At 35.1% G+C, this 26,869-nt stretch overlaps 2 protein-coding genes across 5 annotated transcripts; both read left to right on the top strand.

Moving 5' to 3' along the window:
* Positions 1 to 7,709: 7,709 nt before the first annotated feature.
* LOC104112561 (phosphomannomutase-like) lies at positions 7,710 to 12,109 on the top strand. 2 transcript variants are annotated; one of them, XM_009622519.4, is made up of 12 exons: positions 7,710 to 7,913; positions 8,086 to 8,171; positions 8,602 to 8,646; positions 8,749 to 8,815; positions 10,073 to 10,149; positions 10,730 to 10,765; positions 10,939 to 10,994; positions 11,062 to 11,161; positions 11,312 to 11,407; positions 11,502 to 11,591; positions 11,699 to 11,750; positions 11,869 to 12,109. In XM_009622519.4, exons 2-12 carry the CDS (start codon positions 8,103 to 8,105, stop codon positions 11,937 to 11,939), a joined length of 759 nt encoding a protein of 252 aa, XP_009620814.1. In that variant the 5' UTR covers positions 7,710 to 7,913; positions 8,086 to 8,102; the 3' UTR covers positions 11,940 to 12,109. The 2 variants fall into 2 exon arrangements, with proteins under 2 accessions (XP_009620814.1, XP_070038764.1); XM_070182663.1 differs by lacking the exon at positions 7,710 to 7,913 and having other exon boundaries at positions 8,067 to 8,171.
* Positions 12,110 to 14,454: 2,345 nt separating this feature from the next.
* Positions 14,455 to 22,703, top strand: LOC104112563 (putative threonine aspartase). Of its 3 annotated transcripts, none has more exons than XM_009622522.4 (11): positions 14,455 to 14,661; positions 14,751 to 14,801; positions 16,304 to 16,424; positions 16,594 to 16,678; positions 17,344 to 17,425; positions 18,097 to 18,241; positions 19,384 to 19,550; positions 20,681 to 20,844; positions 20,985 to 21,108; positions 21,287 to 21,318; positions 22,300 to 22,703. In XM_009622522.4, exons 1-11 carry the CDS (start codon positions 14,464 to 14,466, stop codon positions 22,343 to 22,345), a joined length of 1,215 nt encoding a protein of 404 aa, XP_009620817.2. In that variant the 5' UTR covers positions 14,455 to 14,463; the 3' UTR covers positions 22,346 to 22,703. The 3 variants fall into 3 exon arrangements, with proteins under 3 accessions (XP_009620817.2, XP_070038766.1, XP_070038767.1); XM_070182665.1 differs by having other exon boundaries at positions 14,458 to 14,661; positions 21,214 to 21,318; XM_070182666.1 differs by having other exon boundaries at positions 14,460 to 14,661; positions 18,115 to 18,241; positions 21,214 to 21,318.
* The last annotated feature ends 4,166 nt before the right edge of the window (positions 22,704 to 26,869 follow it).

The raw sequence follows: 26,869 nt of genomic DNA on the forward strand, positions 1-26,869 counted from the left end.
TGAAGTTATACAATTAATTTGGATAGATTTGAGCTGTCCGGAGGTCAATTCAAGCAAGAAGGTTATTTTGGAATATCGGCCTAACTTCAAAAGGGTAAGTGTCTTGCTTAACCTCGAGTGAGAGAATTACCCCTTAGGCATTGAGTCTTATGTGTAATTTGTGTAATTGAAAACTATTTACGCGAGGTGACGAGTACGTACTTGGCTTATATGTGTAAAGTTTATTGAGTTAAAGTCCTGAGCATATTATGTGGTAAATTGGGTAATTGTTGGTATATATTTAATCATCTAGTTGTCGTGCCTAAATACTTACTTGAATTGTTGAATATTCCTCGTAATTGCTCAACCTCAAAAAGTGTTTAGATAACCTATATCCTAGTTGACTTGCCATTATTTGATATTATTTGACTCGTGTTGGCTTCTTATTGTTGACTTGAATATTGTGGAATCGTATCTACATTTTGTTTTGTTTTCCCTTGTTAAGCTGTTCTCCTTGTGCCTAGGCATCAACTTGAAAGGTTTAAGAAATACGATCCACCAACTTTCAGTGGCACAGCTACACAGGATGCCCAAGAATTTCTAGAAAATTGTCACCGTATTCTCCGCACCATGGGTATTGTGGAGGTGAGCGGAGTTGCCTTTACTACATTTCAACTGTCAGGCACAACGTATCGGTGGTGGCAAATCTATGAAGAAGGTAGACCAGCCGATGCCACACAACCAACTTGGGCTCAATTTTCGGAAATATTTTTGAAAGAGTTTGTTCCCCAGACTCTCAGAGATGCGTGGCGCACAGAGTTTGAACGGTTACGTCAGGGCACTATGACAATATCAGAATATGCTATCAGGTTTAGTGAGTTAGCCCATCATGCACCTATCTTAGTTCCTACAATCAGAGAACGGGTCCGCAGATTCATTGAGGGGCTCGATTATGATATTAAAATATGCATGGCTCGAGAATTGCAAAATGATGCTTCATTTCAACAAGTAGTGGAGATTGCAAGGAAGATTGAGGGTGTTTGAGGCGAGGAAAGGGAGTCTAAGGAGGCCAAAAGGTTTGGAAGATCTGGAGGGTTCAGTGGATTTTACTCTTCAACTATAACCCATTATAGCGGAGGCTCGAGCAGTCGGTCAGCTCAGTCCGCACATCAGATTACTCGGAGTGCTCCAGTGTACGGTTCACCACCGATAAGATTCTTATAGTGGTTATTCCAGTTATCCGGCACAGACTCAGTACGAGCAGCCGCGACCTCAAAGGGGTTGTTATGACTGTGGTGATACTAGGCATATCAGGAGAGATTGTCCCAGACTTGGGAGGGGTGGATTTCATCAGAACACTCCAACTACAAGCTTTATTCCTGTTGATACTCTACATGCACAGTCAGCTAAAGGTGGAGGACAGGCGGGTAGTGGGCGCCTAAGAGGTGGAGGCTCGACCCGTTGATTTAATCACTATGATTTGGCTGAGGCCAATACACCAGATGGTATCGTTGCAGGTACAATCCTGATTTTTATTATAAAAGGATATTTTTCTTAATTTGATTCGGTTCTGAATAATGAGGTGAGTCCTTCTATTATGCTCCACTTATGGTGAGCTTAGTAAATTTGTGATCCACTTATATGTTTATCCCTGTTCGGAGATTTAAAGATGTGAGTCTGTGTCTGTTATTTTATTTCTGTACACCATTGAGGGCTATAAGTCCAAAAATAATTTTTATTATTCATTACAGTGGTTTTAATGTGTTTCGGAATAATTGATTCTAATTTTTATGAATTATACGCCCTACCGGTATGAGGGTTCATTATATGTTGTGAAAATTGTTTATGAAATGTATTGAAAGGAAGAAATAAAGGAAATTGAAAATTTCAGTTGGCACAATGTGCAACATAATTGTGATTCGGATTTGAGGACGAGATCCTCGTATTTTTATATGATGTGAAATATTTAAACCGGGCTGCAAGCCGCGATGAAAGTTATATAAGGACGAGGTCCTTGTGCTGAAATGTTTATGAATTTAATATTCTCCCTTGTGAAATTTAATTTGTGCAATAATATTAATAGGGAGTCATTCCTGTTAGGCTTATTTGATAATTCTTGTGTATTTTTTTCTATTTATATTCAGCCATTTTCGTGCTGTAAATATTGAGTTTTAGCCTATGAGGTGAGTGCCCAGGTAGCGTTAAATGTGACTCATTAATCCGAGTAAGTAACCATGAGGTTTTGATGCCTCACATTCCGTTGTCAGCGTTGTAAAAATTCGAAATGAAGTGGTGGTTAATATGAGATTAATAGATGATGCTGGAACTAATTATGAATAACTTTTAAGACCAGAGATATGGTGATGAGAATACATATGATGTGCTTCATGTCCTGATATCATTATAGTAATGCAGTGCTTGTGATGCCGAGATTAATGTTATTGATATATACTCTATGGTATTTAGTTGGGTTGTGGATATGTTGTTAGGAGTTGTTTGGGTGTTACTCTGGCAGGTGGATAAGCCCAATTACAGGAGAGACTCTGCCGAAATTTGTTTTAAAAATAATTGGGAGTTAGAAAAAAGGAAAAAAAATTGGGGGGATTGAGATGTGCGAAAGAAGAGATAAGTTATGTTGTGTGTTTGAGGGCGAATAATCCTAAGCGGGGAAGAATGAAATACCCCGGAAAAGTTGATGTGTGCATAGGCATGAGTTGCTATAGCCAGTTGAGACTAATACCGTGCGTCGAAGTGAAAATTAGGTATTTTGGAAATGAATGGAGAGTTAGGAATTTTTGCTCTAAAGCTTATAAGAATGGAGAAAAGAAATAATCTCAATTGAGATGGAGTTATCGGACCCGTGTTAAATTACGGGAATGTAAAATCACCCACAAGTATGTGTGCAAAAATATACTCAGTAATTTAAAGTCCTCAAAAAGATTCTTAGCACGTTCGAGGACGAACGTTTGTTTAAGAGGTGGAGAATGTAACGACCCGACTTATCATTTTAAGAATTTACGCCCCGTTCAATGACGTAGGGTTTCGAGCAGCTTCGCAATATGTATTATCACCTGCGGGTGTGGTCGAGTTTGATTTACTAAAGATTTGGAATTAAATTAAACGAACAATCCTTAATTTAAAGCTTAAATGGAAAAAGTTGACCGGAGAGTTGACCTTTGAGAAAACGACTCCGGAATAAAATTTTGATGATGTCAATAGCTCCGTATAGTGATTTTAAACTTAGGAGCGTATCGGGAAAATTATTTGGAGGTCTGTAGTGGAATTAAGCTTGAAATGCCGAAAGTTAAATATTTGGGAAGTTTGACCGTTGGGGTTGACTTTTTAATATCGGGGTCGAAATATTATTCTGAAAATTTGAATAGTTTCGTTATGTCATTTATGACTTGTGTGCAAAATTTGAAGTCATTCCGGATTGATTTGATATGTTTCGGCACAAGATATAAATTTGAAAGTTCAAAGTTCATAGATTTTAATTTGAGGTGCGATTCATTATTTTGATGTTGTTTGATATGATTTGAGGCCTCGAGTAGGTCCGTGTTATATTATGGAACTTGTTGGTATGTTCGGACGGGGTCCCGAGTGCCTCGGGTGAGTTTCGGATGCTTAACGGATCGAATTTGGATTTGGAGGGGGAGCTGAAGCAGCTGGGCTGCTGGTGTGATCGCACCTGCGCGACAAAGGGCCGCAGGTGCGAGCTCGCGGATCCGAGAAATGAATCTCTGAAGCGGAAAATTCATGGGCTGGCCAGGCACCGCGGGTGCAAAAAATTTGCCGCGGGAGCGAAAAATTGGCCGCGGGTGCAAAAATATTGTCGTGGATGCGAAGGCCGCGGGTGCGAAAAATTCGCCGCGGATGCGAAAGCCACGGGTGCGAAAAATTTACTGCAGATGCGAAGAAATCGTCGCGGATGCGAAAACCCCTGGGCAATACAAAAACAGAAGGGTTCCGAGCTTTTGCCATTTTTGGGCATTTCAAACTCGGGTTGGGCGATTTTTGAGCAAGGTTTTCACGGAAAAACTTGAGGTAAGTCCCTTGTGATCATTTCTACTCCATAATATTGAATTATCATCGAATAATCCGATTAGATTATATGTTTTTGAGGTATAAATCGGGGGTTTGAACTTAGGGATTTGAAAACGAAAAATTAAGATTTGGAGGTCGAGCTGTTATTAGAATTCGATAAAATTGGTATGGTTGAACTCGTATAGGAATGGGTGTTCAAATTTCATGAAATTTTTGTCGGGTTCCGAGGGGCAGGCCCCGCGTTGACTTTGTTGAGTTTTTGGAATAAAATTTTATGTCGACGCATTATTATCCGAAATTGTTTCCGATGAATTTTAATAAAGTTATACAATTAATTTGGATAGATTTGAGCTGTCCGTAGGTCAATTCAAGCAAGAAGGCTATTTTGGAATATCGGCCTAACTTCAAAAAGGTAAGTGTCTTGCTTAACCTCGAGTGGTAGAATTACCCCTTAGGCATTGAGCCTTATGTGCAATTTGTGTAATTGAAAACCATTTACGCGAGGTGACGAGTACGTACTTGACTTATATGTGTAAAGTTTATTGAGTTAAAGTCCTGAGCATATTGTTTGGTAAATTGGATAATTGTTGGTATATATTTAATCATCTAATTGTCGTGCCTAAATACTTACTTGAATTGTTGAATATTACTCTTAATTGCTCAACCTCAAAAGGAGTTTAGATAACCTATATCCTAGTTGACTTGCCATTATTTGATATTATTTGACTCGTGTTGGCTTCTTATTGTTGACTTGAATATTGTAGAATCGTTGCTACATTTTGTTTTGTTTTTCCTTGTTAAGTTGTTCTCCTTGTGCCTAGCATTCTTTACTGTGGTTATTCTTTGCGAATGAGTTCCACCGTTATTGTGATTTAAGTTCTTGAGTTGATTTGTTCGCCGTACTTTGCATCTCTGTCATTGTTGCTTTTGTACTTGTTGTGGTGATGTACGAGGTTTCTGTCGTGTTATAGTTGTTATCTCTGTTATTTGCGCTGCATATTTAAATTGGGACTACGGACGTATTCCGGGAGATCCCCTAGCACTGCATATTTAAATTGGGACTACAGACGTATTCCGGGAGATCTCCCTTGTACTGCATAATTAATTCGGGACTATGGGACTGTATCCCGGTAGATTCCCATGTGGTTATATCTGTGTTCGGAGCTGTTAATCTTCCATGCTTAGGTGTCACAGGGTGACTTATACTCGAAGGATATTATTTGAAAAGTTTATATTTGAAAAGTATTTATCTTGAAGGAACTATGTTTGAAGGATATTTAATTGAAAAGGGTTATACTTGAAAAGTATTTATCTTGAAAGAACTATGTTTGAAGGCTAATTATTTGAAAAGTTTATATTTGAAAGGTTTTTATCATGAAAGAATTGTATTTGAAAGATATTTATTTGAGAAAATTATATTTGAAAAGATTTATTCAAAGAATTATATTTAAAAAAAATAAAATAAAGAATTGTATTTGAAAGATATTTATTTGAGGAAATTATATCTGAAAAGATTTATTGAAAGAATTATATTTGAAAAAAATAATAATTGTTATTATTTGAGAAAATTATATTTGAAAGAGAGTTATGTGGAAGAATTATACGTGAAAGACATTTATTTGAAGGACTTGATTTAATTGGGTGTAATTGTGTATTGTTGAGTGATATTAATGGTATTCTTGTTGTCTGTTGTACATATCACTGGTTGTTTTATCCTGCTCTTATTATTATTTGTTTCCTATTATTTTGTATATTATATTGCACAGGTTATTAGACTAGTGAGTGTCTTGACTTACCTCGTCTCTACTCCATTGAGGTTAGTCTTGATATTTACTGGGCACCGTTGTGGTGTGCTCACTCTACACTTCTGTACATTTTTGTGCAGAGCTAGGTATTGAAGATAACTAACTTGAGCAGAGTTAAAGCAGGGTCGTAAGGATTCAAGGTAGAGCTGCTTGGTTGTCGCAGTCCCTTGGAGTCGTTTCATTTCATTGTACTGTTGATTTGTAACAAACAGTATTGTATATTCGGTCCTCGTGATCATTCCATGTATTCAGTTAGAGTTCGTGATTCAGTACTACCAGTCTTGGGAGGTTCTATATTGTAATTATTTCCGCTGTTAGTTTTGATTATTTATTTAATTAAAAAAATGGCTTCAAAAATGCAATGAAAATCGGCTTACCTAGTCTTAGAGACTAGGTGCCATCACGACTCATGTGGTGGGATTTTGGGTCTTGACAAAAACACTCATTGAATGGTGTGTATTGCTAAACAAAGTATTGAACTTGTCAATATTTAGTTGAGACTAGTTTTGAATGATGATTGTATTGTTGATATTATTTTGTTATTGAACATTTGCATAGTCGTTGTTGTGTTTGGCATTGTTGTTGCGGTTGTTATTATCGTTGTTGGTTAATTGTTATTGTTATTGTTGTTGTTAGATAATGGTTGTTAGAGTTAGTTAATTATTTTTGTTAGTTAATTATTGTTGTTGATTAATTATGGTTGAATGACAGCAATGTAATGCTGCCATTATAGGATGGATATTGGTTGTAATTGTCAGGTGGTGTAGCTTAAAAGCAGGCATTTTCTGCCCAGTTTTTACCTAGAAAATTGACCGAAATCGGTCGAAAATTAATTTGTTTTGCCCATAAATTCATAATTTCCTATCGAATTCGATCGGAAATTTCAAATGAAATCTCCAGTTTTTTGAAATTTCCGACCGAATTCGGTCCGAAATTATGAATTTATATTTATTTTTAAAAATAAATTAATAATTTATTACAATTTACAAATAATTATTTATTTAAATAAAATTATTATTTATTTAAAATTCCGACTGATTTCGGTCGGTATTTGAAAATTTAAAATAAATAAATAATTAATACCGACCGATTTCGGTCGGTAATTAAAGTTTGACAGTCAGTCAACACTTTGAATAAACCGACCGACTTCGGTCGGTACACGTTAGCGATCATTATTTTTTTGACTAATTAAAAGTGGTCGGAAATTAGTCGATTTTTATCATTTTCGATCGATTTCTGTCGGTTTTGGTGGACGAATTTACAAAGTTTCTTTGTTTGTTATAAGAAGCATTACAAAACATAGTCGATTTTTTCCACATTTTATAGATGCAATATTGAACGATTCCATGATGTGCGTGCCTAGCTATATATAAGAAAGCAGTTCCATGTGAATGTGAAATCCATGAGCAGTTCAATCACACTTGGAATCAAGATTTAAAGTTTATGGATTCAAAATTTTAGTGCGCTTAAGTTACTAAGTTCTAAATTAATAATCTGTACATATTAATAATTTTTTAAAAACAAATATAATATTTGAACCAAACAACTGAGTTCGGTCGAACACGTATTCCGCATGCTAGCTCCACCCTTAGTTCAATTATGTACTTAATAAATGGCAATGTGAGGTTTGTATTCTAAGGTAAAATTATTGTCATAATATCGACCCATTTGAATTATTTACTAATTCACATTTATTGTAAATAATCTCTTTTTATTACCTACTAAATAAGATGATAAACAAAAATATGCATGGAGTTATGTATAATATCAAAGTAAACAAGAATTTTATTAGCCAATGAATGTATTTTGCACACTACATTTTTTATTTACCCATTATCCTTATATTTTGTTATTTACCCTTAAACCTTAATCTATTCATTTATTTGCAAATAGCACAACAACCAGTGACTATTCAGCTCACCTATAAACTACTTTCTGCTTCCGCTCAACTTCCCAAGTTGTCAGTCACCGTTGCCGCCTAAGCGCTATAAAATCCTCGCCGGAGCCACTCCGTTTTCTTACCGGATTTCAATTTTCCGGTGAGGATAGAGAGAGCGAACGAGATCGAGTGCTGAATTTTCTAAGGTAAGCCAAAAAGATTGATTCATTATACATTGCGATTTTGCATTTGCCAACTGTGATATACATATCTCTTACCGCATGGTTTGTATTGTTTCATTCATCTTTAGATCTTTTCGTTTTCCTTGTGTTTTTTTATTTGGAAAATGAAGTAGAAAAGTGAGATCTTTGGATGCAGTGAGAGTTGTAGACTAAATGGCTGTAAGGAAGGCTGGCTTAATTGCTTTGTTTGATGTGGATGGAACTCTTACAGCACCTCGCAAGGTATCATTGGCTCTTTGTAGTTTTCTCTTAAATTGTTCATTTGCAAGTAAAACTGTATGAGATGATACTGAATAGAGTAAGATGGATATGGAGGATCCATATAACTGATTCCATCCTATAGAGTAGAATGGATGTGGAGGATTCATATAACTGACCCCAAGTAATAGTGTAGTAGTAGTAGTAGTTGTTGTTGTTTTGTAACTTAAACTATGTTCTAATGTTTGCTTATCGTGATTGGAGATGAGATTTCTTGCTTGCATGTACAAATATTGTCTAGAATTCATTAGTGTTTCAGATGTCCCCCTCTCATGATGTTTCAGATGTGCTCCTTCTTTTTCTTTCTTTTTAAACCAATTTACTTCCTAGTCAAGTTTATCATCCCTTTAAAGATTTTGAATTTTCTTCTTTCGAATTTCCCTCACACTTTCAGGTAGTTACTCCAGAAATGTTGGAGTTCATGCGGGAACTCAGAAAGGTAGATGATCTTTGTAATATATTCCTTATTTTCCTCCTTGTGGAGAAGTCTTATTCTTTGTAGTTGTTATTTTAAAAAAATCCTTCAAGTTTGTCTTTACAGGTTGTCACTGTTGGAGTTGTTGGAGGTTCAGACCTTGTCAAGATATCAGAACAGCTTGGAAAGACAGGTTAGTTTAGCCAGATTTCAGTGAGAGATTTATAGTTAATGATTCACGGTTGATGACCTGAAAATTTGTGGATAGGATTGTAGTTGATGTGCTGCATCAGTTCAACTAGAGCTCATGTGTGTAGCTCTGAACCTAAAGTTCCTCCTAGCATTAGTGCAAGAGTAGAACCATGGTTGCATCAGCCTAAAGGCTAATGGAAGAACATTGAACGAATTTAGATTTGGAGATTTTGTTTTACTAGGTACCCTTTTTGTTATGGCTCCATCTAAGCTGATGAAATTGTTTTATCCTCCTAAATTTGGTTCCGTCCTTTGAGGTCCTTGTGTGTTCACATGAGAACTGTCCCATGGAAGTGTAGATATGTCATATGTAGTAAGTTGCTACCCCTTCATCCCCCAAATGACCAGAAAAGAAAGGAGAAACAGTCATGATGTGATCACCTCATCCTCTGGTTGTATAGTATCTTTCTTTCTCCAGAGGAAAATTTGAGCCTAAATACAAGGAAAGCAATCCATCTTTGACACACTTGGAACTGTTGGCACTCTGTGTATCTTACATGATTCAAACAGTCAAAATAAAACAAATGGCTAGCCACTGAAAAGAATGTGCCTGTCTCTTTGAGGGTGTCTTTGAGGACTCTCATGAAGGTCACCTGAAAGTTTAATATACATGGACCTTCAAATTGGAAAAAAAAGAAGAAGAAGAGAATAAAGAAAGAAATACACTCTTTGTGAAACCTTAGTTGTTGACGTTAAGCATTTTAGGTGTGCCATTAATCATAAAGCCCCTGCGCTCTCCAGCTTCTTTCCTTCCCCATTGCCCAAGTCTCTTTTGCTTACTCGTTCCATCCTAAAAGACTTCTCCCTCCCATTTATGTCATCCCAATATGCTGTCCATTTTCATTTAGATGTCATCTGTTCCTGTCAATACTTTATGCAGTTTTTAGTTTTATACTTCTTAAAATGCATTCCACTTTCAACCTAGTAAAAATCTCAAATATTTAGAAAGAGTATCCATTAAACTCATTTTTGTACCCACTTCTATGGTAAATATGCATATATTCGACGCTGTACCCTTAAGCTATATGTCCAATTAATCTAGGAAAATGACAACAGGAAAATGGGTGTTTATTGTGCCTTTTAACTTCTTCTCATGATTATCTTGGATAACAAATATTGGAAAATACGGCTCTTGGATTGATGTGGTAGTTACCTACTTCTTCTGTGTATTGACTTCTCTTATACATTTTGTATGCAGTTACAAAAGATTATGATTATTGTTTCTCTGAAAATGGCCTTGTAGCACATAAGGATGGGAAGCTTATTGGAACACAGGTAATGGGAAAGATTTGGATTTAATCTTATAATTTTGCTTTCGATTGTGGTTTTGGTTAAAGTCGAAAGATATCTTTGGATACTATGACTTCTTTTTCTCTACGCCTGCACCATAGAAGCTTTAATGAGGAAGGGGACACTGATACCTATGCAGGTTATGTATATCATGTCATGTTTTGCCTTTGTTCGATACTTAAACTGAGATTTCATTTGCTCTTGGGAGTATTTGGCCTCAAATTTTAACCAAATCCTTTTGTGTCCAAACATAAGCTTGTTATTGAAACTTTTTAACATGAGAATAAAATGTAGTTGCAATTTGTCACTCAAGCCCAGTTTGCAACTTTTCACCCAAGTTATAGTTTAGTCCTGAACTGTTAGTTCCAGTTTGTATGTTTCTTCATAGAAATGAAAACTTTGTCTACCAACTGCCATTTACGTAGATAATAATATCAAGAGTTGAGGAATGACTTCAAGATATGTCCCTATGTTCCCATTTTGGAACACATTGCTATATTCTTTCTTTTAATTGCTCATTTGTGAAGCGATTTCTTCTTAAAGTGATGTGAACCCCTTTATGCAGAGCTTGAAGTCATTTCTTGGCGATGAGAAGCTCAAAGTAAGTGATTGCTTCTTCCGCTTAATGATTTCTCCATAAGAACCAAGTATTAAAGAGGTCAATGTACGTTATTGTGTAAAGTCGGGAGGGAATTTTACAGTCTTACCTGCCTAAACTAATGATAGCATATGTGGAAGACCAAGATGTGTTGATGAACTGAAAATGATGTGCAGGAATTTATTAACTTTACACTCCACTACATTGCTGACTTGGATATTCCAATAAAGAGGTGAGCATAATGAAAGATTTAGTGAGCTTGTTTCTGGCAAAAATCTTAGTCGCTGTCTCTTTTGCAGAGGAACATTCATCGAGTTTCGAAGTGGCATGCTAAATGTATCACCCATTGGGAGGAATTGTAGTCAGGAAGAAAGGGATGAGTTTGAAAAGTATGACAAGGTATAAACACTTATTCTAGTTTATCACAGAAAAAGAAAAAGTATAATCGCTTCCTGCGGTACTGCAAATCGTGATTGCAGCTATTTTACTAAGATGTGCTTCTTCCTTTTTGATTGTTCTTAAAGTAATGGCTTAACAAAATATATCCAGGTTCAAAAGATACGTGAAACAATGGTAACAGTGCTCCGCCAAAAATTTGCACACCTTAATCTCACCTTTTCTATTGGAGGCCAAATCAGTTTTGATGTGAGCAGCTCAAGTCTTTGCTTGCGCTAAGTAGTCTTTTAGTTCATAACAGTAGCTTCTCAAGGGATAACTTGGAAAATTTTGCTTGTGTTAGGTTTTCCCTCAAGGCTGGGATAAGACATATTGCTTGAGATACCTCGATGAATTTAACGAAATTCACTTCTTCGGGGACAAGACATACAAGGTACTATGTCCTTATATACTTGAAGCTCTTTTCTTTAGTAGTTACATGGTCCTAGAATCTCTGGATAGTTTGGTTGAGAGTGAGTGTCTTTCTTTATAACTGAACAGGGAGGAAATGACTACGAAATTTTTGAATCCGAAAGAACTGTTGGTCACACAGGTCAGCATAATTCTTCAATTCATTCTTGTCATATTTGGATTATTCCTAAGAACCACATTACAAATTTATTGCGGTTCTTCTTTAAATATATTTTTTACTTTTCTGTTGCTTACTTCAGTTACTAGCCCGGAGGATACCGTAGAGCAGTGTTCTATTCTTTTCCTTGGCAAGGATAACGGAAGTTCTTGAGCATGCCGCAATTTTCCTCTATGCGGTTGTATGCCAGTATTTGGAAGATGCTTGTAATTGAGTTTACTCATCAAAATCTGCATTATCTAAATGTACATTTCATTCTTAAAGTTATTATCATTTGCAAATATATTTTTAATATAATTATGGAGAGTAAGCATTTGGTACAAGTACAGGGAGTATTTTAGCCAATATTTAGACTTTATTGCATTTCTAAGAATGCAAATTCGAAATTAACATACACATGCTATCTCGTTCGTCACGAAATTAACAGGGAGTATGATAGCTTCTGCAGTTTACAGAAAAATAAAATTCTAAGCTAGTAAACATCAAATGTTAGATCACAATTAACGATGAAAAGAGTGCAACAATAGTGTTATATTTCAAACACAAGTCTGTAAAATCTTTACGAGTGCAAAATATTGTACCCTCTAGAACAGCAAGGCTATCACATGTTTCTCACCTAACTAGAGTAAGAAATAATCTCGATGGAGATCGAGATCCTCTTTCCCTATTTTATATTTTTTCTCCAATTTCAACACTAGTCTAAAACAGAGTGTTTCAAATTTTCTTTTCCAAATTAAATTCACGTGCGGACATAGTTTCTTTTGGCAATGCAGTTTTCTGAAATTTCCCCTAAAATGTGCACTTTTGGTTCAATAATTCTAGTGGTATATTGTTTTTAAGAGAATACCATAAATATGTAAGCATTTGTAGAATGCGACTTAGATAAATCATAACAGAAAGAATAGAGGCTAGTCATTATTATACATGCCATAGATTCCATATGCCGAATTCGATTTATAGGAAGTATTGATAAGTGTGATTTATAAGTCTTATTTGATTCATAAGTCAAATTTGACAAAATGCAGTTCATGAGTCGCAAATGCAATCTATAAATTATAGGCCAAATAGGTGTACGAACTCTTAAACTTGGCTCCAGTTTCCATTTTGATACTTTAACTTAGCGTTTTTCCTATTGAACACTTTAATATTATATAAAGTGATATATTGAACACTTTACTCATAACCAGTAAAAACAATAAGGTGCATGTAATTCACACATGAATGACTTAGCAAAATGACAAATAAGAGGGAGACACGTGGCATTTGGGTCCAAATAGTCAAAAAGAAGTTTTGAAAACAAAAAAAGATTTATTTTAAACACCCCCTCCCACCGTCACCTTCTTCCCAACCACCCCCTTTCTTTTTTCATTCTATGGAATCCCACCAGCCCCTTTCATAGAAACCCACCTCTGCCTTCCCCAATCTCCTTGGCTCTTCAACCACCAGAAGACTACCGTTTTCATCTGCCAAAAGGAAAAAACACATATACCGTTTTTGGATTTTCAGATTTGGGGAAGGGAGAAATTTATGTCAATTTTTTTCTTTCTTTTTTGGGTTGAAAATCCCTTCTTTTAGCTAACTGGAGAAGAAAAAATCCAAGTTGAGAAAAAAAGGGAAGAAACAAAAAAGAATCCGACGATTCTAGCAACCACCGGCCATTGCTCATTTCCTTTCCTCCTTCATCTCTATTATTCTGTTTCGTTGTTGTTTTAACTGATAAAAGAGCAGAACTGAAAGAAGTAACCGGACATTTAATATTTCGGGGGCTACCATTAAAATCGGCGACATTTATCACCATTTCTGGTCTTCCATCGTTGTGATATCGGAGATTCATTCGTGTTCTGTCTATTACTGATTTCGTGGTTGATGTGTAAATGTTAAAACCTTGATAACATATTACTGTTGCTTGTAGCCTCTTTAGACCTGGCCGGAATTCTGACTTTTCCGGCGATCTCCATTAATTCCGGCAATAAAATTTATTGTCGTTCTTCTTCTGCTTTCGTTATTCGTCGGGGATCAGGTGGTTATGGGTGGCCTTTAGAAAAAAAAGTCAATTTTGATTTAAAAAAAAAAAAAACATTCTCAAACCCATTAAATTCACGCGCGTAAGAGGGGGGTAAAATACAACTCTCTTGCCATGTCAGTTTTTGTGTTTAATAGGCATACATTGATTTGGGTTGAAGTGTTCAATAGGTAATGTGCTTAGTTAAGATGTCAAAATAGAAACTGGAGCCAAGTTTAAGGGGTTGTACACCTATTTGGCCTAAATTATATTTACTGAATGCAATTTATGTTTCGCATACCTTATTTTTTTTTTCCTTTATCGATTCTTGGTGGTGTACTTATTCGTTTCATATAATTTTTTTTTTTAAAATTTTGCTCTTCATTTATAGTTCTTCGATAGAGAATGACTTTAGAAAAAGAATAAGAGAAATTTCTCCTACACATAATAGTGAGCAATGTAGCATATCACATATTTACTAAAAGCTTAAAAAAATCAACTAATAAGCACTTTTAATTACACACATATACATTAGTAAATTTCTATATTTATCAAAGAAATTGACAAATATTAATTATGTGTAACTAAAAAGGGGCAACCGGCAAGAGATCATAAATAGCAGAAAAGAAATTGCATTAGAAAAAGACTTATAAATAGCGGTTTTTTGTGCGACTTATGGTTAGTTCTTTTTCCCTTTCTTCTTCTGTATATAGCGGAAGTAGAGGGGAAATGGCTGCCGAAGTTGCTGACGAGACTTCAACATTCTTCGTGGCCGTACACGTCGGCGCCGGATATCACGCGCCGTCGAATGAGAAAGCTCTTTGTTCCGCCATGAAACGGGCCTGCCTCGCCGCTGATTCTGTTCTCCGAAAGGTTCCTCTTCTTCCCCCACCCCAAGAACAACAAACCTTCGCCAGAAAATTAGTATTTCATGAAAATTCAATTGGTTTTTTGCTATTCAGGGTCCAGGTGGATGTATAGACGCTGTATCGGCCGCGATTCAAGTCTTAGAGGTACGCATGTCTTTTAAATGCTTAATGAATGGATTTAAGTTATATACGTGATTTTTTTGTTACACTAGCAATGAATTTTATTCTGTGATAGCAGGTAAGTTACCAGTCTAACAGATTAACAGTTGTGCTTATTAAGAGAACTACCTGTAATTACGGAATAAATGACCTAATTGTATAAATATTTTTTGCTCTATCAATGCATTGAATTTAAATTCTGAATGGAATGGTTTGGCATAGAGCGGAATAGATATAGAAGATTCTTATAGTAGAATGCAACTGGTTTGGGTTTAAGATGTAGGTAGATTGACTTCATAAAAAAAATATGTAGGTAGATTGATGAAATTTGAGTATATATTTTTTGATAACCCAAATGTTATCTTCTTGAAAACTTGGTGGGGGCAATTCCTCCATAAATTTTGAAATCTTCGAAAAAGGTTTGGTGTTTTAGGGTAGAAGGATAAGTTATCATTCAAAAGATGATCAGTAGAATGCAAAAAGTTAGTATCCTTACGTGAGATGACTCCACTGTGTTCAAATTATGTCGAATTTTTTTGTAAAGTCGTGGAGTTTTGATTTTTCAGAAAAAGAAAAAAAAAAATTCGTTCAAAAGATGATCAGCAGAATGCAAAAAGGTAGTGTTTTTGCGTGCCATATACCTGAGTTAAAGTGTCTGGACGTTGATTATAAAGTCAGCGTAACTCACTTGTCACTTGAGATTTCCTGGAGCAGTGTTGTAAAGAGCGTGAAGCGAGAAAAAGCGACAAGCTCCTTTTCGCTTAAAGCGAGAAGCGAGAAGCGAAGCGCTCGCTTTTTTGAAGTGAAGCGTAATTTTTAAAAAAAATATTAAAATAAATATTGAAAGAAAAAAAAGGCAGTAAGAACTAAGAAGAACTGAAACAAAAAAGAAGGCAGTAAGTAAGAAAAAAATTGGGCAGCATTTCGCTGCAATTTAAGACTGAAACAGTGAAAATAGAAGAAGAAGAAGAAGAAGAAGAAGAAGAAGAAGAAGAAGAAGAAGAAGAAGAAGAAGGAAGAAGAAAAAAAATTGGCAGCATTTCGCTGCTATTTTGAGGCTGAAACAGTGAAAGAAAAAAAAGAAGAAGAAGGAGGAGGAGGAGGAGAAATCACATACCCGGGCTTGAACTTAATGAAATTGAACTTGAAAAGTGCTGAAAATGGAACCCTAGTCGCTGTTTTTCTCTGCTGCTAGATGATGTTTTGAAAAAAGACAGTTTTTTTTTATTTAATTAACGTTGGCAGCCACTTAATATAGTGAAGCGCTCGCTACTGTCGCTTCTCGCTTTTTTGGCAGAAGCTCACGCTTCATATCACCTGTTATGCTTCACAGCACAGAAGCGACCATGTGCCCGCCTCGCTTCGCTTTGGAATGTTTTAGCCTTTCAAGGATTGGTATAATTTTGACGTTTAATGGAGGGAACAAAAGAATACTTGTAACTTCAATGTTTACTGAAAACATGATGCCGTTGTTATATTCTTTGCAGGATGATCCTAACACAAACGCTGGTCGAGGTTCAAATTTGACTGAAGATGGTCATGTTGAGTGTGATGCCAGCATCATGGATGGTGATTCTGGCACATTTGGTGCTGTAGGTGCAGTGCCAGGTATTCTTAGAGCAGATGCATGCACTTTTTGCTCGAACAAATCATCCATTCACTACTTCTTTTTGGGGTTTACTTGTTATTTTCTCCTTTCGTATTCATACCCCTAGTTAATTGTTGCTTCTGTTTTGGTTTACTCTTGCTTTATCTTCTGTGAAGTTAATGTTACCAGGTGTGAGAAATTCCATTCAGATTGCAGCTTTGTTGGTCAAGGAACAGATGTCTGGTTCGCCACTTCTGGGACGAATATCTCCAATGTATGATTACTGGTGATATATAGATATGTTTTTTTTCTCTAACAGTAATTTAAAAGAAGATCAATTAACTTTCTCCGTCTATCACATCCTATGTGACGAGATTTGTCTAGAAACGAAGTTTAACGAACAAAGAAGAACATATACACAAGCTAAATATATGCAAAGTACCAAAATTGTTCTTAAAGCCAACAAGTAAATGTGAGGAGGTGAGAGTTTCACATGTCCTTTATTATTTCTATCCTAATAAAAATGTGAATTTTTTATCAAGTGGGTTTCAACAGGTCATGTCATTAAGAGTTAAAGACTAAAAGGAAAAATGCGCCACATAAAATGGGACCGGAGAGAGTATCTTTTTCTATTGCGCACAGTTCCGTCCCAGAAAGATTGGCATCTCTTTGAATATGTACATTCTCATTTTACCCTTTAGTGAGATGCTCTTGGAAGTGACATAATTTGTTGTGGGCTCTTGGAAAAGTGTGACATGATTTCTTAAACTCTGTGTCCAGTCAAATGGTGCCAAACAAATTGAGTGAAGCTTTTATTTTTTGATTGATCTTTTTGCATTTTACTTTAACTGTTTTTTCGTCCTACTGTCATTTTCTGATGTAGCTTTTCTCCCTCCCCACCTCATCCTCCACCCCTCAAAAATTACCTTTCTTATTCAGGTTTTTGGTTGGTGAAGGTGCTCGTACATGGGCAATGTCCAGAGGCATTGTTTCTCCATCAACTGTGTCAGAGGCTGAAGAGGTAGTATTTGCTTGTTTCATGATAGGTTTTTATTTGCACTGAAACCATTCATAAACACTATTTCTAAGCTTGTAGTTAATTGAATTCGTGCTACTTCCCGCTAATTTGGAAAATGACATGGACATTTTTGTCTGATATGAAACCTGGAGAACGCTGAAATTGAATCAAAATCGTGAAAATGCTGGCAGTTTGTTTCGGATTTCATTTCGGGTAGTTTGCAGAACTTTTGCTGCTTCTGTGTAGCTTCTTGTGTGTGTCTTTTGAGTGTTGACCTTTTGCTTGCATCTACTAGCGCCATATATTGTGCCTCATTCCCATGTCAACACCTAATAATTTGTCTCTTCTTCCTTCCCAACTTTTGTTTGTTCGCATAATTTGCTGAGCCTTCCCCTTCTTCCTGGTTAAGTTTCCATAGTTGCAACAACCACCCTTTTTTCCCCTAGGCCTAGAGATAGATGTATTGCGAGGCAAAAACTGGTATAGACATATTGTTTGCTGATGTTTCTCTGAACTAAGGGCATCAATGATGGTTATTTAACAGCATTGGAGGTCTATATTTAGTTAGAAGGGTGGTCTCTGTCCATTTTAAACTATCTGGATAGGTCCTTGTGTACACTCTTCTGTTCAGAAAAGTTAAATTTGCTCTAAATATGGAATGTGGAATAATGTAGCTTGTTTTGTGGAGACAGTGGCTTGTGACTGAGAGGGCCAGAACCCAATGGGAAAGGTACAAAGGGATGCTTGATGACGCCAAGGATGTTAATGACGTTTCTGCCGCTAAGATGGCACACCCTAAGGATTCTGGTACAGTATCAGGTATTTCACCACTGTCCATGCCCTTTTCAATTTATAAGCTGTTAAATACATAATTATGCAACAATTTAAGCTTTTAGATAATGTGGTCACACATTTTCAAAATGAGGCTACAATATTCTCTGATTTCTTTACAATCATTGGTTATCATACTGCAAGGAAGACTAATAATTGATACCATTAGTACCCCCCACCCCCACCCCCCAAAAAAAGGGGAAGGAAATCTTAATAATTTTTATGTTTAGAATCTTTGCATGCATAATGTTGCATATTCTGGTTTAAGAAGCCTTACATCAATATACACTTTATAGGCTGTGACAGAGGTTGTCCATTGCATCATTTACATTTTTCTTGTGCTTTAGGGTGCTAGACAACTACACAACATTTGAACTTTATCCTTAAAATATGATGTAGCTTAGAAAAGATTGTACTATCTTTATTTTTATCTATTAGTTAGAAATAAAGTTGTATCTAGTATAGGAGCCGGAATATTTTTTGTAAGCTCAAATGCCAAATCATGTACTTCTTGCATCTTCTTGGTGCCATCTATTGAAATCACTTACTTTATCAAAAAAAATAAAAATTAAAGTTTTATCTATCAAATAATAATCATATCTTTTAGCTAGAGATAGGGTTCTAACTTGTTTAGAACTCCCTATTTTATAAATAGGATGATAGGTTCTAAGGTAATTTATTAGAAACTTGCATAATTAAAATTTAGTATTAAAATCCCTCTCCTTTTTCCGTCTGTCTCTTTCTGTAATTCCCTTCTCTCTCTCTCTCTCTCTCTCTCTCTCAATCTTCTCTTCTTATATTTGTATTCTTTTTCTTGTTTCTCTCTTTGATCTCCTTTCCTTGTCCCTTCCTCATTTATTCACCTTCCCTTTCCCCTCCACCCTTCTTGGTAATACATCATCGTATAAGTTCATATTTTCAAAAAAAGAAATTGTCAAATGGAATGAGTTCTATCCCTCTGGGGTAGGGGTAAGGTCTGCGTACACTCTACCCTCCCCAGACCCCACTAGTGGGATTCTACTGGGTTGTTGTTGTTGTTGTCAAATGGAATGAGTTGTCCAGAAGACATCTCTTTTTGATTGAGCATTTATATCTAATCAATGACTGTTAATTTTCTTGAAAACTTTCAGATACTCCAGAAGTGGATAACCAATCAAGAGGAAATGGAGCGAGAAATCCGATCTCAATGCTTGGTGCATTAGACGAAGACTTTATTTCTGACACAGTTGGAGTTATCTGTGTCGATACAGAAGGACATATAGCTTGTGGGTCCTCAAGTGGTGGTATAGCTTTGAAGGTGATATTCTGAAAATGCTCGAACATTTTCAATTATACATGTGAGCAATTCACGCTCTTGTCCCAAACCATCTTTTGATCAGGTGGTCAACTCTCTGTCTGTGTGGCTTGGTGGAGGGGGTGTAGGATCTTATGATTGATCTTGTCATCTTGCTGTATCGGTAGTAGTTTCTTCATCTGGGGACAGTGTTCAGAATTTGTTTTACTTTTTGTGAAAGGGAGAAGTGTGAATACTGTCACTATGCAGTTGAAAGGTTGTAATTGAATACAATGATATTTCTGGAATAGAATGGTTAGGTTAAAAATTGTATTGGCCCGTGTAATAGATAAATTTGCTCACGAAGTATTTGTCTCAACAAGATAAATATTTTCAACATCCGGGGCAACTTCTTTCTTTCTCCTTGTCCATCTCATTCCGCCTCTCCGTAGCTTTTATATGAGCTGCTGGGAACTCTTTTATAATTTAAAACGGACAACTAGTACTTGCACTGTTTAGCAAGGGCCAAACATTCATATAGGACTTGAGTAGTGTGTGCAGGAACAGCCGTTTGTTCCTCAAGATCCTTTGCTGTTTATCTATGTTTTCTCCTCTTCAAGGGGTGTATCTCTATAGCAACAGATGGTGATGGCGCGCACCAGCCATGGGATTTAGTTGGATAGTTGAAAAGCATTGTGTAGCTCAGTGTTTTGGTGGTTTTGAATATGTTCCTTATGATTTAAATCGAACAATTCATTCCCGTCATGCTTTACCTTTTTTATGCTTGGAAATGATTGTCATCCTACTACTTTCCCCTCCTCTATAATTCCTAAGTTCCTTTTTTTTCTTAACTTTTTACTTTGTTTCTGATTAACTGATTTGGAAGGCTTATTAGGGAAGTATTTTTTTAAGCAACCACCATGCTTGCAAAAGTGTCTTAACATTGTAGTATATTTTCGAACAGCTAACAGGAATATCTCCGTCTTCTTTGACCGTTGGATCTTATTTTCTTCAGTTTTTATTACCAAAGTTTTCATTTAATTCAAGTTTTTTTGTATGTCCAAGGCCAGTAGCCCATTTTGTTCCTACTCTGAAATTCTGTGGCAGATAAATTCATTGGATTACTGTTCTTACTTCCCTGGAGCTTATAACAGGTTGGTGGACGTGTGGGTCTAGCGGCAATGTATGGTTCTGGTTGTTGGGCGTCTTCAAAGGGACCTTTCGGCGCTCCTTTTATAGTTGGATGTTGTGTCAGTGGTTCTGGAGAGCACCTAATGAGAGGATTTGCTGCTCGGGAATGCTGTGTTTCGTCAGCACTGTGTGTTTGACACTGCTACTTCTGTTTTTCTCTATCTATTTCCCCTACTGAGAGCGATCCAGCAATAAGTTTGAGTTATGTTTTTTCCAGAAACCATTAAAGAATTATTAACCTGAAATCCGATCTGATTTATTGCGCAGGTCTCAAGCTGGGCCATCTTCTGCCTGTAAAAAAGTTTTACACTCTGTTGTTCAGGAGAATAGTCAGTGTGGCACTGAAAGTAGTGCTGGCTTCCTGCTAGTTCAAGCAGAATCTCCTAGAATGGTAACACCATTCTCAAGATTTTGTTATCTTTTTTTTTTTCTGTTCTACCCTTGTTAAATCTAGGAACCTATCATTCCAATACCCTTAGCTATTAATTTTCCATAGATTGCGGGTGGTTTGGCTAAGATGGATGCTGTTGAGATTGCAGCTGTTTATTCATCGTCTTCTTTTGGAATAGGTTATTTTGGCAGCTCAATGGAGAGGCCCAAGGTATATTTTCATATTTTGTGTATTATATTTGGTGGTACTTATTTACTATTGAAACTAATGGTCAAGAATCAGTAGTTGAACATTTTGTGTTCTCTCTTCTTGTTCCTCTTCTTATTTTTCTTTGTTCAACTATAGAGAAATAAGTTAATTATGGTTTTAGAAGAGTGTGATTACCCTAAATATAGTTTGGCGTTCTTCTTCTTCTTTGTTCATCTCTAAAAGTTAGACGCATGTGTAAAAGACCAACTAAGAAATTTGTACCCAAGTTTAGGACAGAAAACTGTAGTACACAACAACAACATACCCAGTATTATCCCACACCGTGGGGTCTGGGGAGGGTAGTGTGTACGCAGACCTTACCCCTACCTTATGAGGATAGAAGAGAGGCTGTTTCCAATAGACTCTCGGCAACATAATTAAAAATATTTGAACAGCATATTTCTACTTTTATAAGTCAAGATTTGTAATTGATTCAAGGTAAACTACTTTCTAAAGAGAAGAAAACAAATATGTTCATTATCCACCGAGTTTCGAAGGCTGCGGTTGGTCCAAAGGATCGGCCCCAGACGGATTTCTCGGTCATCAAAAAAAAAAAACAAAAAACAAATATGTTACCATTTCAAAAAGAAAAAAGAGAAGAAAACAAATAGAAGTTGATATGGAACATACCCTGTCTAGTTTCAACACTTCCTGGAGTCATGGTAGCTTTTGCTTTGTCAAAGTGCAGTAGTATCAAGTTTAGCAGCTAACATTTGAGCCTGATCAACAGGACAGATAGACTTATGCGTTCTAAAGAATTGGTACAATTTGTTTACTAAAGGGGCCATATTCCATGCTTATGACTAACTAAAATTCATCTGATGAAGAGAACCTTTCATTTATATGTATCTCATGTACTTCCAAGCATCACTCAGCGAACTTAGAGGAATCTTCGATGGTACATTGGTGTCCTTTTCATTTTGATTAAACCATGTTGTACAGGTTTCAGTGCTTAGGAGTACAAAGAAGCATGGTAAAACAGCAATAGGTGAGTTTGCAGCACGAGTCAGTCTTGCAGCCAAGAAAATGTAGGGTTGCAGCCGGAAAACAGTAAATGGCGACCTTCCTCTTCAATGGCATCATCATGTGGACATGCTATCGTATAATCTGAATCGCGAGGAGGACTAAAGTGCATTTTCCTTAATGTTGGGGAATTTATTTCATCTGGAGTTTTTTTGCATAAAATGTCGGGGAATTTGATTTGTATACTCTCAAAACCACATTTTAGACAGATAACCAAAGATGTAATTTACTTAAATTGCACTAGCTAGCTCCCTGAAATCCATTTATATGGATCTAATACACTTCTAAGCATCATTGAAGTTCGAGGAATCTTTGATTGTAAAGGTGTCCTTTTCATTTTGATTAAAACATGTTGTAAAGGTTTCAGTGCTCAGGAGTACAAAGCAGCATGGTAAAAGGGATAATAATATAATCGTATCATCACCAAAAAAGAATAACTTATTTTTGATATTAATATTACAAAACCATATTTTGCGAACTGACGTCGCCGTATTATTTAGACTTGTGAACTGTTGTTCTTTTCCTAGGAATTACTAGGGGTGTACAAAGAAAATCGATAAACTGCATCAAACCAATAATTCGAGTCAAACCGGAAAAAAAATCCGATGTGATTTGGTTTGGTATTGAAAAATAAAACTCGACCATAATTGGTTTGGTTTGGTTTTAATTAAAAAAAGTCAAATCGAAACCAAACCAACCCGATAACACATTTATATAATTTTTAAAAATATTTTATACATATAAATATTTATTATAATGTAATTTATAAATATTTCTTAAACTTTTTCATAATTTTATCTTTTAACGTATTATTTCAAGTTTAGACTTAACATTCTTGAATGGTAAATAAATTTTATAGCCCATAAATATAGTAACTCAAACAAAGTTCAAATCAATACTAATGCTAACAAAAGAAATTCAATTAAATACTAGGAATGACGATAGTGTTGGATAATTATTTTAGTTTTACATTGGTTTATAATGAAAATGCATAACTTAGTTTATCTTTTTCTTTAGTGCTTAGTGATGTAATTAATATTAGTACTTATTAGGTATACTTATTTTAGCATGACCTATATAGTATTTTAGATTATGTTAATTTTTATTATGGCTTATTAATTAGCAATATTTATTTTATGTAATTTTATTATTTTATCTTTGTTGTTGAATATTTTTGTATAATGCTATGACTTATCTCATATTATTGTGTTAGTTTTTTGGAAAACATATTATATAGTTGTATTTTAGTAAGGACTTAAGAAATATTTGGAGCACAACTTACATATTTTATGCTATGAAGACTTTACCGGAAAAAAAATTCGAAAACCCGAAAAATTCGAGAAAAATCGAGATTGAAAAACCCGACTTTGTTGGTTTGGTTTGGTTTATAAATTTAAAAACCCGACACCATTGGTTTGGTTTGATAATTGAAAAATTCGAATCAAACCGACCTATGTCCACCCCTAGGAATTTCTCATACGTAACATAGCTAATTCACCTCCTTTCCGAATAACTATAATCACCTCCAATCCCAATTATTTCTATATCATATATTATAAATACAAACTTCTTTCTAGTCACTTTGTATTTATTCCCCAATAGTCACTCTGTACATAAGGTGGTCGCTAAGTTTGTTGGTCTTTCTTTTAGGCTCAGAATCAAAACCAAGTCTCTATTAATTTATAAGTAAAAATTGCATGGGGCGCACTATTTGGTTGCCCCTTTTAAACTTATACTCGTTTTATTTTTCCGTTTGCATCCGTACACATTTTTTTTGTTAAAAGCGTTTTAAAAAGACGATTTTGCCCTTCTTTAATAAAAGACTATTGACAAAACTGTAGACTGCAAGGCAAAACTTCAGCATGTTTTGGTATGAAATTTTAGCAAATGAACTAAATAACTTCAACATGCATTAGAAAAACACTAATTAGAAAATTACATACTGCAAGACAAAAACTTAAGCATGTTTAGTTTGAAGTTTTAGCAAATGAACTAAAAAACTTCAGCTTGTTTAGACTGAAATTTCGGATAAAACTCATGATAAAACTGTAGACTGCATGACAAAATTTCAGCATATTTTGGTATGAAGTTTTAGCAAATGAACTAAATAACTTCAGTATGGATTAGCAAAAACTCATTAGAAAATTATATACTGCAAGACAAAAATTTAAGCATGTTTAGTCTGAAATTTTAGCAAATGAACTAAATAACTTAAGCATGTTTATTCTAAAGTTTTAGCAAAATGAATTAAAAAACTTAAGCATGTTTAGTCTGAAGTTTTAGCAAATGAACTAAATAACTTCAGCATGCATTAACAAAAACTCATTAGAAAATTACATACCGCAAGACAAAAAATTAAGTACGTTTAGTCTGAAGTTTTAACAAATGAACTAAATAACTTAAGCATGTTTAGTCTGAAGTTTTAGCAAATGAACTAAAAAAATTAAGCATGTTTAGTCTGAAGTTTTAGTAAATGAACTAAATAACTTAAGCATGTTTAGTCTGAAGTTTTAGCAAATGAACTAAAAAACTTAAGCATGTTTAGTCTGAAGTTTTAGCAAATGAACTAAATAACTTCAGCATGTTTAGACTGAAGTTTCGGATAAAACTCATGACAAAACTGTAGACTGCAGGATAAATAATTTCAGCATGCATTAGCATGAAATTTTAGCTTCAATGTGAAACAACTTCATGCTATATTAGTATGATGTTTTAGCTTCAACATGAAATAATTTTATGCTACATTAGCATGGAGTTTTAGCTTTAAGGTGAGAGGAGAGGAGGAGATCTCACGCGATTAATGCGTGATGCAGGTTTTATATCTTTTGTCAGAGGTTTAATTGCCATATCACTACTAGAAATTCAGCAAAAACCGACCAAGGTCGACCGACCAACTTTGGTCGGTCAAAAAACCGACCAAAAAACTGATCAAAGTTGGTCGGTTTTTCAAAATATTTTATTTTTTAATTTTTTTTACGAAACCGACCAACTTTGGTCGGTTTTCTTTGGCGCAAAAATGCGGGAAACTATTTTTGAGTCCCGCGAAATTTATTTTTCAACAAACCGACCAACTTTGGTCGGTAATTTTACTATTTAATAAAACCAACCAACTTTGGTCGGTTATTTTCATGCGAAAATACAATTAAAGAGTATAAATGAAATAAAAGACAGTCTTAAAACAAAATGCACCAATGATCTAGTGGTAGAATAGTATCTTGCCATAGTACAGACCCTGATTCGATTCTCAGATGTTGAATCTTTTGATTACATAATTAAAATACCGACCAACTTTGGTCGGAAAAAACCAACCAACTTTGGTCTTTTTTTTTTTGCAATTCACTTATAGAAACATAAGTAAGCACTTTTCAAAATTTCGCACATAGCGGGAGTTTAATATACGGTACTACCTTGTTTTGTTTAAATCCATGCTCCTCCTTCCAATTCACAGAGTGATAATGTCTTAAATGTGCAATTAAGATTCTTTCAGAAAGTTGATTCGTATTTGGTGGTTCATTTGGCAATATTTAAAGCAAGAAAGAACGAAATATGAATATTCTTATTCAGTTTAAGCGTCCCAGCTAATGACCTGATGAATTTTAGACATAGAAGTTTCTTTTTACTTCCTTAGTATTTTTCTTTTTTGTAAAATAAAATAGAAATGAACAAGATTTCTTTTAGGAAACGTTTCTGAACTCGTAGTCCAATGAAGAGGAAAATTATATAGATGGGATTAAAATCTAATTCTCCATATATAGAAAAAGCAAAATAATTTTCATTTATTAAAAAATTTAATATATAAGCTTAAAGAGCGAAGCTTGCTTACGCCTCAAGAAAGTATTCCCTCGTTGCTTAACCTATACCTTGAAAATACTACCTTTTCGAAGTGACCCTACTAATAAACATTCCAATAAACTTACATACTAACAGAAAAAAGTTAGGAAACTAATGGACGAATCAGAAAATAAATAAGAAAAGCTACATTTTAAATTCCTAATTAAGCATGCTAAAAGAAAAGAAAAAACTGAAAATATGCCCTAAAGAATGGGGTTAATTTCACACGTCACCACTAAAATTTACAAGTTGTAATAAAGTCATGAAACTATTTTTTGAACTTTATTGTTTGTATTAGTAATATAAGTTACAAATTACATAATTATTTTTTTGTATCATTAAAGTAAACAATTGAACTATGCGTTAATTTCTTAAAAATTAGTCACCTTTTCATTTAAGAAAACTAAAACTTGAAAAAAGTTCTTTCTTTGGTACGTGAATCTCAAGCAATAAAATATGAAAATGAAAAACCCTAACAACCTTTCATGAAGAGGGAAATATAGGAAATGAATTAAGGAAACAAAAGAAATGGAAGAAAGCAAGCCAATTATTAGTAGGAATGGGATTTCCATCAGCTTGATCTATAAATACCTACTAAAACCCTATTAGCAAATTAGAAACAACTCATCAGTATCACCATTTTAGGGTTTAACAACTA

This window comes from Nicotiana tomentosiformis, chromosome 1 (genome assembly GCF_000390325.3).
Source record: "Nicotiana tomentosiformis chromosome 1, ASM39032v3, whole genome shotgun sequence".
Classification (NCBI taxonomy): domain Eukaryota; kingdom Viridiplantae; phylum Streptophyta; class Magnoliopsida; order Solanales; family Solanaceae; genus Nicotiana; species Nicotiana tomentosiformis.